The 13,985-nt window shown below is 44.6% G+C and overlaps 2 protein-coding genes across 4 annotated transcripts in view; one reads left to right on the forward strand and one right to left on the reverse strand.

Moving 5' to 3' along the window:
• CA6 (carbonic anhydrase 6) overlaps positions 1-1,133 on the reverse strand; it is a 36,941-nt gene extending 35,808 nt beyond the window's left edge. Inside the window, exons 1-2 of the mRNA XM_067472927.1 lie at positions 927-1,133; positions 704-795 (exon numbers count right to left, since the gene is read on the reverse strand). Of these exons, the coding sequence (XP_067329028.1) occupies positions 704-782 (79 nt within the window). The 5' untranslated portion in view covers positions 783-795; positions 927-1,133. The remainder of the gene's footprint in view (positions 1-703; positions 796-926) is intronic.
• Positions 1,134-13,644: 12,511 nt separating this feature from the next.
• ENO1 (enolase 1) overlaps positions 13,645-13,985 on the forward strand; it is a 41,206-nt gene continuing 40,865 nt past the window's right edge. Inside the window, exon 1 of one of the 3 annotated variants that reach the window (XM_060759014.2) lies at positions 13,645-13,752. The gene's annotated coding sequence lies outside the window, so the exon portion shown is untranslated. The remainder of the gene's footprint in view (positions 13,753-13,985) is intronic. The other 2 variants (XM_067472973.1, XM_060759012.2) reach the window with 2 other exon arrangements.

Consider the following 13,985-nt stretch of genomic DNA (forward strand, 5'->3'; position numbering starts at 1 on the left):
TGTTTTTAAAAGTACTTATGACAGATGTGGCTCTTAATGAGACGTGCCGCATTATCACGGGGTGTCTGCGCCCTACCCCACGGGAGAAATTACACTGCTTAGCTGGTATTGCACCACCTGACATCCGCTGGGAAGTAGCAGCCAATAGTGAAAGGACCAAGGCAGAGACATCTCCAGCTCATCCCTTGTTTGGGTATCAGCCAGCATGTCAATGACTTAAATCAAGAAATAGTTTCCTTAGTTCTACAGAGACACTCAGCAAACGAGAGTCCAAAAGTGACAGGCTCAAACTCAGCACCTCAGTCTGTGGGTGATACCAGATGAGAGACTCCCCGCTGGGCACACAGAAGACGGGGCGACTTGGAAGGCGCTGAACAGACTGCGCTCTGGCACCACGAGATGCAGAGCCAACCTTAAGAAATGGGGCCACAAAGTGGAATCCACGACATGCGAGTGTGGAGAAGAGCACACTACAGACCACCTGCTGCAATGCACCCTGAGCCTTGCCACATGCGCAATGGAGGACCTCCTTGCGGCAACACCAGAGGCACTCCAAGGGGCCAGAGACTGGTCAAAGGACATTTAATCAACTACCAAGCTTGCAAAATTTGTGGGTTTTTGATCTGTTTGTTTGTTTTGTTCTGTTAGAAATGTAATACAATGGTCTGGTTGCCACCCTTTCCCATATATATATATTCCTTACCATTGTACGTCCATTCTAAGACATGAGGCGAACTCAGCTGCAGAAGGAACAGGAGGAGCACCGCGCTGCTAGTCCTCATGGTTTTCTCGTATCTGAAACCAAATGCACATCGGGAAATCCTTTTATTTTCTTGCCTCGGTCCCGGAAAAAAGGTAAACAACAATTTACCCTAAATCCCGCCCTCTTCTTCCCATCCCCTGCCAAAACAATAATAGATCTCCACCTGCTGTGGTCGTGTTGTTTTCGTTCTGGGGCCGTCCGATGAGACGCTCTAATGATACCTTATTGACCCGCTTGGGAGAAGCCAGCAGGCATTTGAATGGGAGGGCAAAAGGAGCGCTGGCAGGTTCAACGGCACGGAGGCAAAGTTACGGGTCGTGCTTGTGCGCTGCTCGCTTTCCTCCCTCTTGGGAGCTGACGTGGATCGACCTTCACTGGAGAGCAGCATCCTGGAAACATTAACCGCTAATGCTTCCCAGAATGCGTTGCGCCACAACAGTGGTCCAAAGTCACCTGGTGCGACCAGCTTCCAAAGTGGAGCCGGTCCTTCCATTAGGCAGAATGAGGCCACGGCCTCAATAGGCTAATGGTGGAAGAAGGCAGCAATCGATTGCTTCCTTTGGTTCGACTGTGTTGAAACATGGAGCTGAGTGTGCGATGTATAGCCTGTTGTCGACCTAGGCCCCTTCTACACCACCGTACAATGTGGGAGAGCCCTAGACTGCCACATAAAATCCGGATTATCCACTTTGAACTGGATTATGTGAGGAAGGAAGGAAGGAAGGAAAGAAGTAAAGGAAATGAAAAAGGAGGAAGGAAGGAAGGAGAGAAAGGAGTAAGGAAGGAAAATAGGAAGAAAGAAAATAGGCTAATGGTGGAAGAAGGCAGCAATCGATTGCTTCCTTTGGTTCGACTGTGTTGAAACATGGAGCTGAGTGTGCGATGTGTAGCCTGTTGTCGACCTAGGCCCCTTCTACACCACCGTACAATGTGGGAGGGGCCTAGACTGCCACATAAAATCCGGATTATCCACTTTGAACTGGATTATGTGAGGAAGGAAGGAAGGAAGGAAGGAAGGAAAGAAGTAAAGGAAATAAAAAAGGAGGAAGGAAGGAAGGAGAGAAAGGAGTAAGGAAGGAAAATAGGAAGAAAGAAAAGAAAGAAAGGCAGGAAGGAAGGAAAGAAGGAAGAAGGAAAGAATGAAAGAAGGAAGGAAGGAAGGGAGTAAGGAAGGAAGATAGGAAGAAAGGAAAGAAAGGAAAGAAACGAAGGAAGGAAGGAAGGAAGGAAGGAAGGAAGGAAGGAAGGGAAGGAAGAAAGGAAAGAAAGGAGGAAGGAAGGAGAAAGGAAGGAAGGAAAGAAAAAGGAAAGGAGGAAGGAAAGAAGGAAGGAAGGTGGGTGGGAAGGAGGGAGGGAGGAAGAAAGGAAGGAAAGGAAGGAAGGGAGGAGGGAAGGAAAGAAAGAAAGAAAGAAGGAAGGGAAGGAAGGAAGACTCTGCCCTGGGAAGAAAAAAGAGAATACACAGCTGTATAAAATCCACACTGAACTGGATTATATGGCAGTGTGGACTCAGGCAGATAATCCAGTTCAAAGCAGGCATTGTGGATTATCTGCCATGATATACTGGGTTATGTGGCTGTGTGGAGAGGCTGTGAAAGACTACGACCCCTTCTACACTGCCCTATATCCCAGGATCTGATCCTAGATTATCTGCTTTAAACAGGATTATATGAGCCTCCACTGTCAGAAGTGGATAATCTGGATTTCATGTGGCAGTCTAGGCCCCTTCCACACTGCCCTGATATCCCAGCAGGGGCGGCTAACCCATTACGCGAAGTAAGCACTTGCAGTATAGTTGATGTTGCCCAGGGGTGCTCTTGAGGCACTCTTGGGGGGAAATAGACCTTGACATATGCGGGTTGTAGTTACTGGGATGTATAGTTCACCTACAATCAAAGAGCATTCTGAACTCCACCAATGATGGAATTGGACCCCCCCCCCCCCCCCTCAGGGCAGAGTCTTTCTTTCTTCCTTCCCTTCCCTTCCTTCTTTCTTTTTTTCCTTCCCTTTCTTCCTCCTTTCTTTCTTTCCCCTCCTTCCTTCCTCCCTCCCTCCCTCCTTTCCTTCCTTCCTTCCTTCCTTCCTTCCTTCCTTCCTTCCTTCCTTCCTTTCCCTTCCTTCCTTCCTCCCTCCCTCCCTCCTTTCCTTCCTTCCTTCCTTCCTTCCTTCCTTCCTTCCTTTCCCTTCCTTCCTTCCTTCCTTCCTTCCTTCCTTCCTTCCTCCCTCCCTCCCTCCTTTCTTTCCTTCCTTCCTTCTTTCTTTCCTTCCTTCCTTCCTTCCTTCCTTCCTTCCTTCCTCCTTTCCTTCCTTCCTTCCTTCCTTTCTTTCTTTCTTTCTTTCTTTCCCTTCCTCCCTCCCTTCTTCCTTTCTTTCCTTCCTTCTTTCCTTCCTTCCTTCCTTCCCTCCTCCCTCCCTCCCTCCTTTCCTTCTTTCTTTCTTTCTTACTTTCTTTATTTCTTCCTTTCCTTCCTTCCTTTTACTTTCCTTCCTTCCTACCTTCTTTCCTTCCTTCCTTCCTGCCTGCCTGCCTTCTTTCTTTCCTTCCTTCCACCCTTCCTTCCTTACTTCCTCCCCTCCTTCTTTCTTTTCCCTTTTTCTTTTTTCTTTCTTTCTTTCTTCCTTTCCTTCCTTCTTTCTTTCCTTCCCTTCTCCCCTCCTTCTTTCTTTTCTCTTTCCTTCCTTCCTTCCTTCCTTCCTTCCCTCCTCCTTCCTACCTCCCTCCCTCCCTCCTTTCCTTCCTTCCTTCCCTCCTCCTTCCTACCTCCCTCCCTCCCTCCTTTCCTTCCTTCCTTCCTTCCTTCTTTCCTTCCTTCCCTCCTCCTTCCTACCTTCCTTCCTCCCTCCCTCCCTCCTTTCTTTCCTTCCTTCCTTTCTTTCTTCCTTCCTTCCTTCCTTCCTTTCTTTCTTTCTTTCTTTCTTTCCCTTCCTCCCTTCCTTCCTTCCTCCTTTCTTTCCTTCTTTCTTTCTTTCTTTCTTTCTTCCTTTCCTTCCTTCTCTCCCTCCTCCTTCCTTATAAAATGAAGGAAAAGGCCTTCATTCCCTTGATGGGCCCAACTGCCCTTAGAAGGTGGATTTGGGGTGTGTGTGTGTGTGATATTTTTGGATTAAAGCCTTTCCAAATCCCCAAACTGCAGGACCAGCGTGGCCAAAGCATACCTTCCAAGGACACCCAGATTAACCCTCTCTCCTCCTTTATAGATTTGTTTCCCTCTGCTTTTAACGTGCCCTGAATTCAATGGCTGCCAAGTGCAGGTGTAGATCATTAACTCAGCCGTGTCAGGGTTTGGGATCTGGACCTCCAAACAATGGGATTCCTTTACACCCTTCTAAATTCAGCAATTAAGCACCATCGAAGCAAGAAGTGCATCTTCTGAACCTAGACTTCCAAGGCCCACGAGTTACAAAAACAACACACCGCATCGACTTGGAGGTGTGTTGCTGGCATAACAGTGGGCAAGGCATTGCTGGAATTCCTCCCTCGGCTCCTTTCAAGGACTGTTTACCCAACCTAGATACACACGGATTAGGAAATGTGGGTTTGGTGAGCTTTGCGATGGCACAGGACAGTGCAGCCGTCAAAAGCAATGACTCCTCTGCGGAGAGGAAGGAGGGCGAACGCAATATGCAAGGTGACAGGAAGCATCTCCGCAACCTCCATCTTCAGGCGCACAAACTGGTTCCGAAGTCTCAGATCTATGCAGAGAACTTGATCGAGATACAATGGAGAGAAGACCTAGAATGGCCAAAGATCTCCAGGAGAATCTGTGGGTGCAGAATTGTCCATTTCAGTGGCTTCTCTGTGTAGTTTGACATGGCCGTGGTTAGAGTGGTCCAACTCTATATGCTCAATATGCCCAAATGTGAACACTGGTGGAGTTTGACATTTGGGAGTTGTAGTTGCTGGGATGTATAGTTCACCTACAAGTATTCCGTACTCTACCAAGGATAGAATTGAACCAAACTCGGTACACAGAACTCCCACAAACAAGAGAAAATACTGGTAGGGTTTAGTGGGCATTGACCTTGAGTTTTGGAGTTGTAGTTTACCTACATCCAGAAAACACTGTGGACTCAAACAATGATGGATCTGGACCACTGACTTAAACCTTTGGATAACTTCTGTTCAACCATTTCAAAGCTTTCTGCTTGAGCGGTGATGGCATGATCGTCAGCGTAGATGAAACTCCATGAAGTAAAGATGAAGTTCTTTGGCCACATAATGAAAAAACAGGATAGCTTGAAGAAGACAACGCTGCAAAAAATGGAGAGCTTCTGTTCAACCATTTCAAAGCTTTCTGCTTGAGCGGTGATGGCATGATCGTCAGCGTAGATGAAACTCCATGAAGTAAAGATGAAGTACTTTGGCCACATAATGAGAAGACAGGAAAGCTTGGAGAAGAGAATGATGCTGGGGGAAATGGAGAGCTTCCGTTCAACCATTTCGAAGCTCCCTGCTCAAGCGTTAATGGCATGATCGTCAGCATAGATGAAACTCTTTGAAGTAAAGATGAAGTACTTTGGCCACATAATGAGAAGACAGGATAGCTTGAAGAAGACAACGATGCTGGGGAAAATGGAGAGCTTCTGTTCAACCATTTCGAAGTTCCTTGCTTGAGTGGTGATGACATGATCGTCAGCATAGATGAAAGTCTGTGAAGTAAAGATGTTCTTTAGCCACATAATGAAAAGACAGGATAGCTTGAAGAAGACAACGATGCTGGGGAAAATGGAGAGCTTCTGTTCAACCATTTCGAAGTTCCTTGCTTGAGTGGTGATGACATGATCGTCAGCATAGATGAAAGTCTGTGAAGTAAAGATGTTCTTTGGCCACATAATGAAAAGACAGGATAGCTTGAAGAAGACAACGATGCTGGGGAAAATGGAGAACTTCGGTTCAACCATTTCAAAGCTACCTGCTTGAGTGGTGATGGCATGATTGTTAGCGTAGATGAAACTCCCTGAAGTTAAGATGATGTTCTTTGGCCACATAATGGGAAGATAGGAAAGTTTGAAGAAAAGAATGATGCTGGAGAAAATGGAGAGCTTCTGTTCAACCATTTCAAAGTTCCCTGCTTGAGTGGTGATGACATGATCGTCAGCATAGATGAAACCCTCTGAAGTAAAGATTAAGTCCTTTGGCCACGTAATAGACAGTAAGAGCACCTAAAGCTTCTGTTCAACCATTTCAAAGCTCTCTGCTTGAGTGGTGATGGCATGATCGTCAGCGTAGATGAAACTCTCTGAAGTAAATATGAAGTACTTTGGTCACGTAATAAGCAGTAAGAGCACCTAAAGCTTCTGTTCAACCATTTCAAAGCTCTCTGCTTGAGTGGTGATGACATGATCATCAGCATAGATGAAACCCTCTGAAGTAAAGATGAAGTACTTTGGCGATATAATGAGAAGACAGGAAAGCTAGGAGAAGATAATGGTGCTGGGGAAGAGGGGCCGACCAAGGGCAAGATGGGTGGTTATCCTTGAAGTGACTGACTCTACCTTGAAGGAGCTGGGGGTGGTGACGGTCGACACGAGCTGGTCCATGAGGTCTGCGTTTCTTCAAACCACGGATACGGAAACCCCTTGGGCCTCCGTATCCGCGAGTTGACGGATCCCTCTTTGGAAGCGACTGAACGAATAAACAATAACAATAACAAATAGCCAACGTGGATAAGGACTCTGGAGACCAGGGCTTGAATCTCATATAGAGAGATATGAGCATGTATACGTTTTGTATATGTTGACGTGGTTTAGCTCACCAGATTGCCGCCCGCCGGTTGAAAACTGTGTTGGCCCCAGAGATCCCGGCGTCTTCGCCGCCTCATTCTGTCCTCCGTTCATGATCTGCAAGGACATTCTCGGCAGCCCAGTTGTCGTCCTCCTTTGTGACATCATCAGAATGAGCCAAGTCTCATTCTTCCGCCATTTCTCTGGAATCAAAAGAGTTGGAGCCTTCTCAGTCAAAGAGAGATAGCGTGCTTGCCCTATCCATGTTCAACATCTACACAAATGACCAGCCACTGCCAGAAGGGACAGAGAGTTTCATCTATGCTGACGATCATGCCATCACCGCTCAAGTAGGGAGCTTCGAAATGGTTGAACAGAAGCTCTCATAGTAAACCTGCTACAAAACAGGAGCTTTTTTGTTGAGTTCCAGGGCCAGAGAAGCAGATGGCGGAAACAGAAGAACGGCCTGCCTCAGGGGAGCGTGCTTGCTCCATCCATGTTCAACATCTACACAAATGGCCAGCCACTGCCAGAAAGGACAGAAAGTTTCATCTATGCTGACGATCATGCCATCACCGCTCACGTAGGGAGCTTTGAAATGGTCGAACAGAAGCTCTCATAGGAAACCTGCTACAAAACAGGAGCTTTTTTGTTGAGTTCCAGGGCCAGAGAAGCAGATGGCGGAAACAGAAGAACGGCCTGCCTCAGGGGAGCGTGCTTGCTCCATCCATGTTCAACATCTACACAAATGGCCAGCCACTGCCAGAAAGGACAGAAAGTTTCATCTATGCTGACGATCATGCCATCACCGCTCACGTAGGGAGCTTTGAAATGGTCGAACAGAAGCTCTCATAGGAAGCCTGCTACAAAACAGGAGCTTTTTTGTTGAGTTCCAGGGCCAGAGAAGCAGGTGGTGGAAACAGAAGAACGGCCTGCCGGCTTATGAGACTGTGAACCACCGCTTCCTCCTGAGAAACATTTATAGTATCACAAAGGACGACCCCCTCACCCGCCTCATAGGAAACCTGCTACAAAACAGGAGCTTTTTTGTTGAGTCCCAGAGAAGCCAGAGAAGCAGATGGCGGAAACAGAAGAACGGCCTGCCTTCTTGGAGCGTGCTTGCTCCATCCATGGTCAACATCTACACAAATGACCAGCCACTGCCAGAAGGGACAGAGAGCTTCATCTATGATGATGATCGTGCCATTACCACTCAAGGAAATCTGCTACAGAACAGGAGCTTCTTTGTTGGGTTCCAGGGCCAGAGAAGCAGATGGCGGAAACAGAAGAACGGCCTGCCTTCTTGGAGTGTGCTTGCTCCATCCATGTTCAACATCTACACAAATGACCAGCCACTGCCAGAAGGGACAGAGAGCTTCATCTATGCTGATGATCGTGCCATCATCACTCAAGCAGGGAGCTTTGGAATCGCTGAACAGAAGCTCTTCAAAGCTTTAGGTGCTCTTACTGCCTATTACAGGGAAAACCAGCTGATCCCTAATCCATCTAAAACACAGACGTGCCTTTCACTTTAAGAATAGAGAAGCATCCCGAGCTCTGAGGATTATTACCTGGGAAGGAAGGAATCCCACTGGAGCATTGCAGCACACCCAAATACCTGGGAGTCACTCTGGACCGTGCTCTGACCTACAAGAAGCACTGCCTGAACATCAAGCAAAAAGTGGGTGCTAGAAACAATGTCATATGAAAGCTGACTGGCACAACCTGGGGATCACAACCAGACACAGTGAAGACATCTGCCCTTGCGCTGTGCTACTCTGCTGCTGAGTATGCATGCCCAGTGTGGAACACATTTCACCACACTAAAATAGTGGATGTGGCTCTTAATGAGACATGCCGCATCATCACGGGGTGTCTGTGCCCTACACCACTGGAGAAATTACACTGTCTAGCCGGTATTGCACCACCTGACATCCGCCGGGAAGTCGCAGCCAATAGTGAAAGGACCAAGGCAGAGACATCTCCAGCTCATCCCTTGTTTGGGTATCAGCCAGCACGTCAACGACTTAAATCAAGACATAGTTTTCTAAGATCTACAGAGACACTCGCTGGAACACCCCAGCAAGTGAGAGTCCAAAAGTGGCAGGCCTTTATGATTATCTTCTTCCTTCCTTCCTTCCTTTTTTGGATATGTTGTATTTCTTTAAAAAAAAACTTTCAATAAAAATTATTTTTAAAAAGATTCCAGTAAAAACAGTATCAAAACCGCAATTGTTCTACAATGTAGACATTATTTACATTGCTACTTCGTATCTGTCATTTTGCTACTGTTTTGAATCATAATGGAAATACCTGATATGCAGGATGTGTTTTCATTCACTGGGCCAAGTTGGGCACAAATACTCAATATGTCCAAATTTGAATACTGGTGGGGTTGGGGGGGGGGGGGCTGATTTTGTCCTGTGAGAGTTGTAGTTGCTGGGATTTATGGTTTATCTACAATCAAAGAGCATTCTGAACTCCACCAATGATGGTATTGAACCAAACTTGGAACACAGAACTCCCCCCACCAACTGAAAATATTGGCAGGGTTTGGTGGGCGATTGACCTTGAGTTTTGGAGTTGTAGTTGCTGGGATTTATAGTTCACCTACAATCTAAGAGCATTCTGAACTCCACCAATGATGGTATTGAACCAAACTTGGGACACAGAACTCCAATTGACCCACAGAAAATGCTGGAAAGGTTTGGTGGGTGATTGACCTTGAGTTTTGGAGTTGTAGTTCACTTACATCCAGAGAGCACTGTGGACTCAAGCAATGATGGGTCTGGACCAAACTTGGCACGGATACTCAATATGCCCAAAAGTGGTGGAGTTTGGGGGAAAAAAACCTTGACATTTGGGAGTTGTAGTTGCTGGGATTTATAGTTCAGCTACAACCAAACCCTTCCAGCATTTTGGAGTTGTAGTTCACTTACATCAAGAGAGCAAGGTAGACTCAAGCAATGATAGATCTGGACCAAACTTGGCACGGATACTCAATATGCCCAAATGTGGGGAAAAACGACGACATTTGGGAGTTGTAGTTGCTGGGATTTATAGTTCACCTACAGCCAAACCCTTCCAGCATATTGGAGTTGTGGTTCACTTACATCGAGAGAGCAAGGTGGACTCAAGCAATGATAGATCTGGACCAAACTTGGCCCAGATACTCAATATGCCAAAATGTGGGGGGGAAAGATCTTGACATTTAGGAGTTGTAGTTGCTGGGATTTATAGTTCACCTACAATCAAAGAACATTCTGAACCCCACCACTGATGGAATTGAACCAATCTTGGCACACAGAACTCCCATGACCAACAGAAAAAAATGGAAGGGTTTGGTGGGAATTGATCTTGATTTTGGGAGTTGTAGTTCACCTACATCCAGAGATCACGGTGGACTCAAACAATGATGGATCTGGACCAAATTTGACACAAATACTCAATATGCCCAAATGTGAAGACTGGTGGAGTTTGGGGAAAATAGACCTTGATATTTGGGGGTTTTAGTTGCTAGGATTTATAGTTCACCTACAATCCAAGAGCATTCTGAACTCCACCACTGATGGAATTGAACCAATCTTGGCACACAGAACTCCCAGGACCCACAGAAAATACTGGAAGAGTTTGGTGGGCACTGAACCTTGAGTTTTGGAGTTGTAGTTCACTTACATCAAGAGAGCAAGGTGGACTCAAGCAATGATAGATCTGGACCAATCTTGGCACTAATACTCAATATGCCAAAATGTGAACAATGGTGGAGTTTGGGAAAAATAGACCTTGACATTTGGGAGTTGTAGTTGCTGGGATTTATAGTTCACCTATAATCAAAGAGCATTCTGAACTCCACCAATGATAGAATTGAACCAAACTTGGCACACTGAAAATACTGGGTTTGGTGGGCATTGACCTTGAGTTTGGGAGTTGTAGTTCACTTACATTGAGAGAGCAAGGTGGACTCAAACAATGATGGATTTGGACCAAATTTGGCACAAATACTCACTATACCCAAATGTGAACACTGGTGGAGTTTGGGAAAAATAGACCTTGACATTTGGGAGTTATGGTTGCTGGGATTTGCAGTTCCCCTACAATCAAAGAGCATTCTGAACTCCACCAGCGATGGAATTGAACCGAACTTGGCACACAGGACTCCCATGACCAGCAGAAAATACTGGAAGGGTTTGGTTGGGCACTGACCTTGAGTTTGGGAGTTCTAGTTCACCCACATCCAGAGACCACTGTGGACTCAAACAATGATAGATCTGGACCAAACTTGGCACAGATACTCAATATGCCCAAAAGTAGCAGCTGCTCATTCGAATGCTAATAAAGCAGGCCTCTTCTTGCCCAAACAGATGCCAAGGCTAACAGGAATGCTCTCTTCTCCCCTTGCATGAGAAAGAATCCTCTTGTTCTTAAACAGGCATGCGCAAGGCCTGATACTGTCTGCTGTGAATCTGGATTCCCAGGAAAAACCATGTGGCTATCTATCGTAAAGACATGTATTCATGCTACGGGAAATATGACACACACATGAAGACTTGACTGCATTGTAAACAACGTTGTAAACACTCGCATGGCGTGGATTCCACTTTGTGGCCCCATTTCTTGAGGTTGGCTCTGCATCTCGTGGTGCCCGAGTGCAGTCTGTTCAGCGCCTTCCAAGTCGCCCAGTCCTCTGTGTGCCCAGGAGGGAGTCTCTCATCTGGTATCACCCACAAATTGAGGTGCTGGGTTTGAGCCTGCCACTTTTGGACTCTCGCTTGCTGGGGTGTTCCAGCGAGTGTCTCTGTAGATCTTAGAAAACTATGTCTTGATTTAAGTCGTTGACGTGCTGGCTGATACCCAAACAGGGATGAGCTGGAGATGTCACTGCCTTGGTCCTTTCACTATTGGCTGCTCCTTCTCGGCGGATGTCAGGTGGTGAAATACCGGCTAAGCAGTGTAATTTCTCCAGTGGTGTAGGGCGCAGGCACCTCGTGATAATGCGGCATGTCTCATTCAGAGTCACATCCACTGTTTTAGCGTGGTGAGATGTGTTCCACACTGGGCATGCGTACTCAGCAGCAGAGTAGCACAGCGCAAGGGCAGATGTCTTCACTGTGTCTGGTTGTGATCCCCAGGTTGTGCCAGTCAGCTTCTGTATGATATTGTTTCTAGCACCCACTTTTTGCTTGATGTTCAGGCAGTGCTTCTTGTAGGTCAGAGCACGGTCCACAGTGACTCCCAGGTATTTGGGTGCGCTGCAATGCTCCAGTGGGATTCCTTCCCAGGTAATAATCCTCAGAGCTCGGGATGCTTGTGTGTTCTTAAGGTGAAAGGTACATGTCTGTGTTTTAGATGGATTAGGGATCAGCTGGTTTTCCCTGTAAGAGGCAGTGAGAGCACCTAGAGCTTCGGAAAGCTTCTGTTCAACCATCTCAAAGCTCCCTGCTTGAGCGGTGATGGCACGATCATCAGCATAGATGAAACTCTCTGTAAATATATGGTATGAAAATATATATTGTAAGCTGCTCTGAGTCCCCTTCGGGGTGAGAAGGGCGGCATAGAAATGCAGTAAATAAATAAATAAATAGATGCCAATTTTCAGAGACTTGGTACGAACCGGCCCCTGGTAAATCTGTTTGCCTACATTAATTCCCTGTTGCTTTTGCCTTTTCCTTCTCTTTCTTTCTCTTTCCATTGATGCCAGTACCACTTAACTCCCTTTCGCGGCGGTGTGTTGACACACAAAAATCCAGCTGCGTGTGGCAAATCAACAAAAGAGTGTGGTCATGATGAGCATGACTGCATGGAGCACCGTTGCCTTCCTGTCAGAGCAGTACCTATTGATGTACTCACATTTTGATGTTTTTGAACTGCTAGGTTGGCAGAAGCTAGGGCTGACAGCGGAAGCTCACACCGCTGGGGATTTTCCATCCTTGAAAAAAAGAAAAGAGAGAAATTAAATATATTTTTAAAAGGAAAGAAAAAAGTCTCCTTCCTCTCTCTTTTTTTGAATTGCATTTTTGTATTGTATTTTTTGTTTTGTATAGTAATTTTTTTTTTGTTTTGTATTGTACTTTTTGTATTGCATTTTTGTATTTGCAAAAAATGGGGATTTTCCATCCTTGGAAAAAAGAAATAAATTAAATGCATTTTTTTAAAAAACAGGAGAGAAAGAAAAAAAGTCTTTTTCCTTTGCACTCTCTTTTTTTTGTAGTGTATTTTTTTGGTTTGTATTGTATTTTTATTTTATTTTTTGTATTGCATTTTTGTATTGTATTCTTTTTTTGTATTGTATTTTAATTTTATTTTTTTTATTGGATTTTTGTATTGTATTTTTTTGGTTTGTATTGTATTTTTATTTTATTTTTTGTATTGCATTTTTGTATTGTATTCTTTTTTTGTATTATATTTTTATTTTATTTTTTGTATTGCATTTTTGTATTGGATTGTTTTTGGTTTGTATTGTATTTTTATTTTATTTTTTTGGATTGGATTTTTGTATTGTATTTTTATTTTATTTTTTGGATTGCTTTTTTGTATTGGATTGTTTTTGGTTTGTTTTGTATTTTTATTTTATTTTTTTGTATTGCATTTTTGTATTGTATTTTTTTTGTTTCGTATTGTATTTCAATTTTTTTTTGTATTGCATTTTTATTTTATTTTTTTGTATTGCATTTTTGTATTGTATTTTTTGTTTCGTATTGTATTTCAATTTTATTTTTTTTTGTATTGCATTTTTATTTTATTTTTTGTATTGTATTTTTTTTGTTTCGTATTGTATTTCAATTTTATTTTTTTTGTATTGCATTTTTATTTTATTTTTTTGTATTGCTTTTTGTATTGTATTTTTTTGTATTGTATTATTTTTTTGTATTGCATTTTTGCATTGTCTTTGCAAAAAAATGGGGATTTTCCATCCTTGAAAAAAAAAGAAAGAAATTAAATGCGGGTGTTTTAAGAGTGAAAAAAAGGAGAGAGAAAAATTCTCCTTCCTTTCCTTTGCTCTCTCGCTCTCTCTCTCTCTTTGAGCAAAAAGGAAGGCGTTTGTGCACGTAGCGCACGCGCCAGAAAGGCTAGGCGAGCCTGGCGAGAGGCGCGTCCTGACCAATCAGGAAGGAGCCGGGGACCCAGCCAGCCAATAAAAAGCCGAGTCCCGGGCATTGATTTGCATACGCCCGGGTTATAGCTCAGCGCGAGCCAGGCGGATCTTCCCCAGTTGCACAGGAAGCAGCAGCCTTTGCAATTCTCTTGCTTGGTTCTTTTTGCAAACAGTAAGTAGTTTTCTATCATTGTAAGTTACTTTTTTTTTTGCATTGCCAGGCGCTGTTCTTAGTCCTAGGTAAGTGCATGGGTGTTAGTGTATGTGATTATTATTTGGATAATATATTCTAAATTCCTGCAATGGATTTGGTTGCAAAGGGAACAAAGGACCACTTTGCATCCTTTCCCAAATATCTAGGTAGTTTTTTAAGGTCCTCTTCCATCAGAGCAGGGCCCAAAATGC

This window comes from Anolis sagrei, chromosome 13 (genome assembly GCF_037176765.1).
Source record: "Anolis sagrei isolate rAnoSag1 chromosome 13, rAnoSag1.mat, whole genome shotgun sequence".
NCBI lineage: Eukaryota > Metazoa > Chordata > Lepidosauria > Squamata > Dactyloidae > Anolis > Anolis sagrei.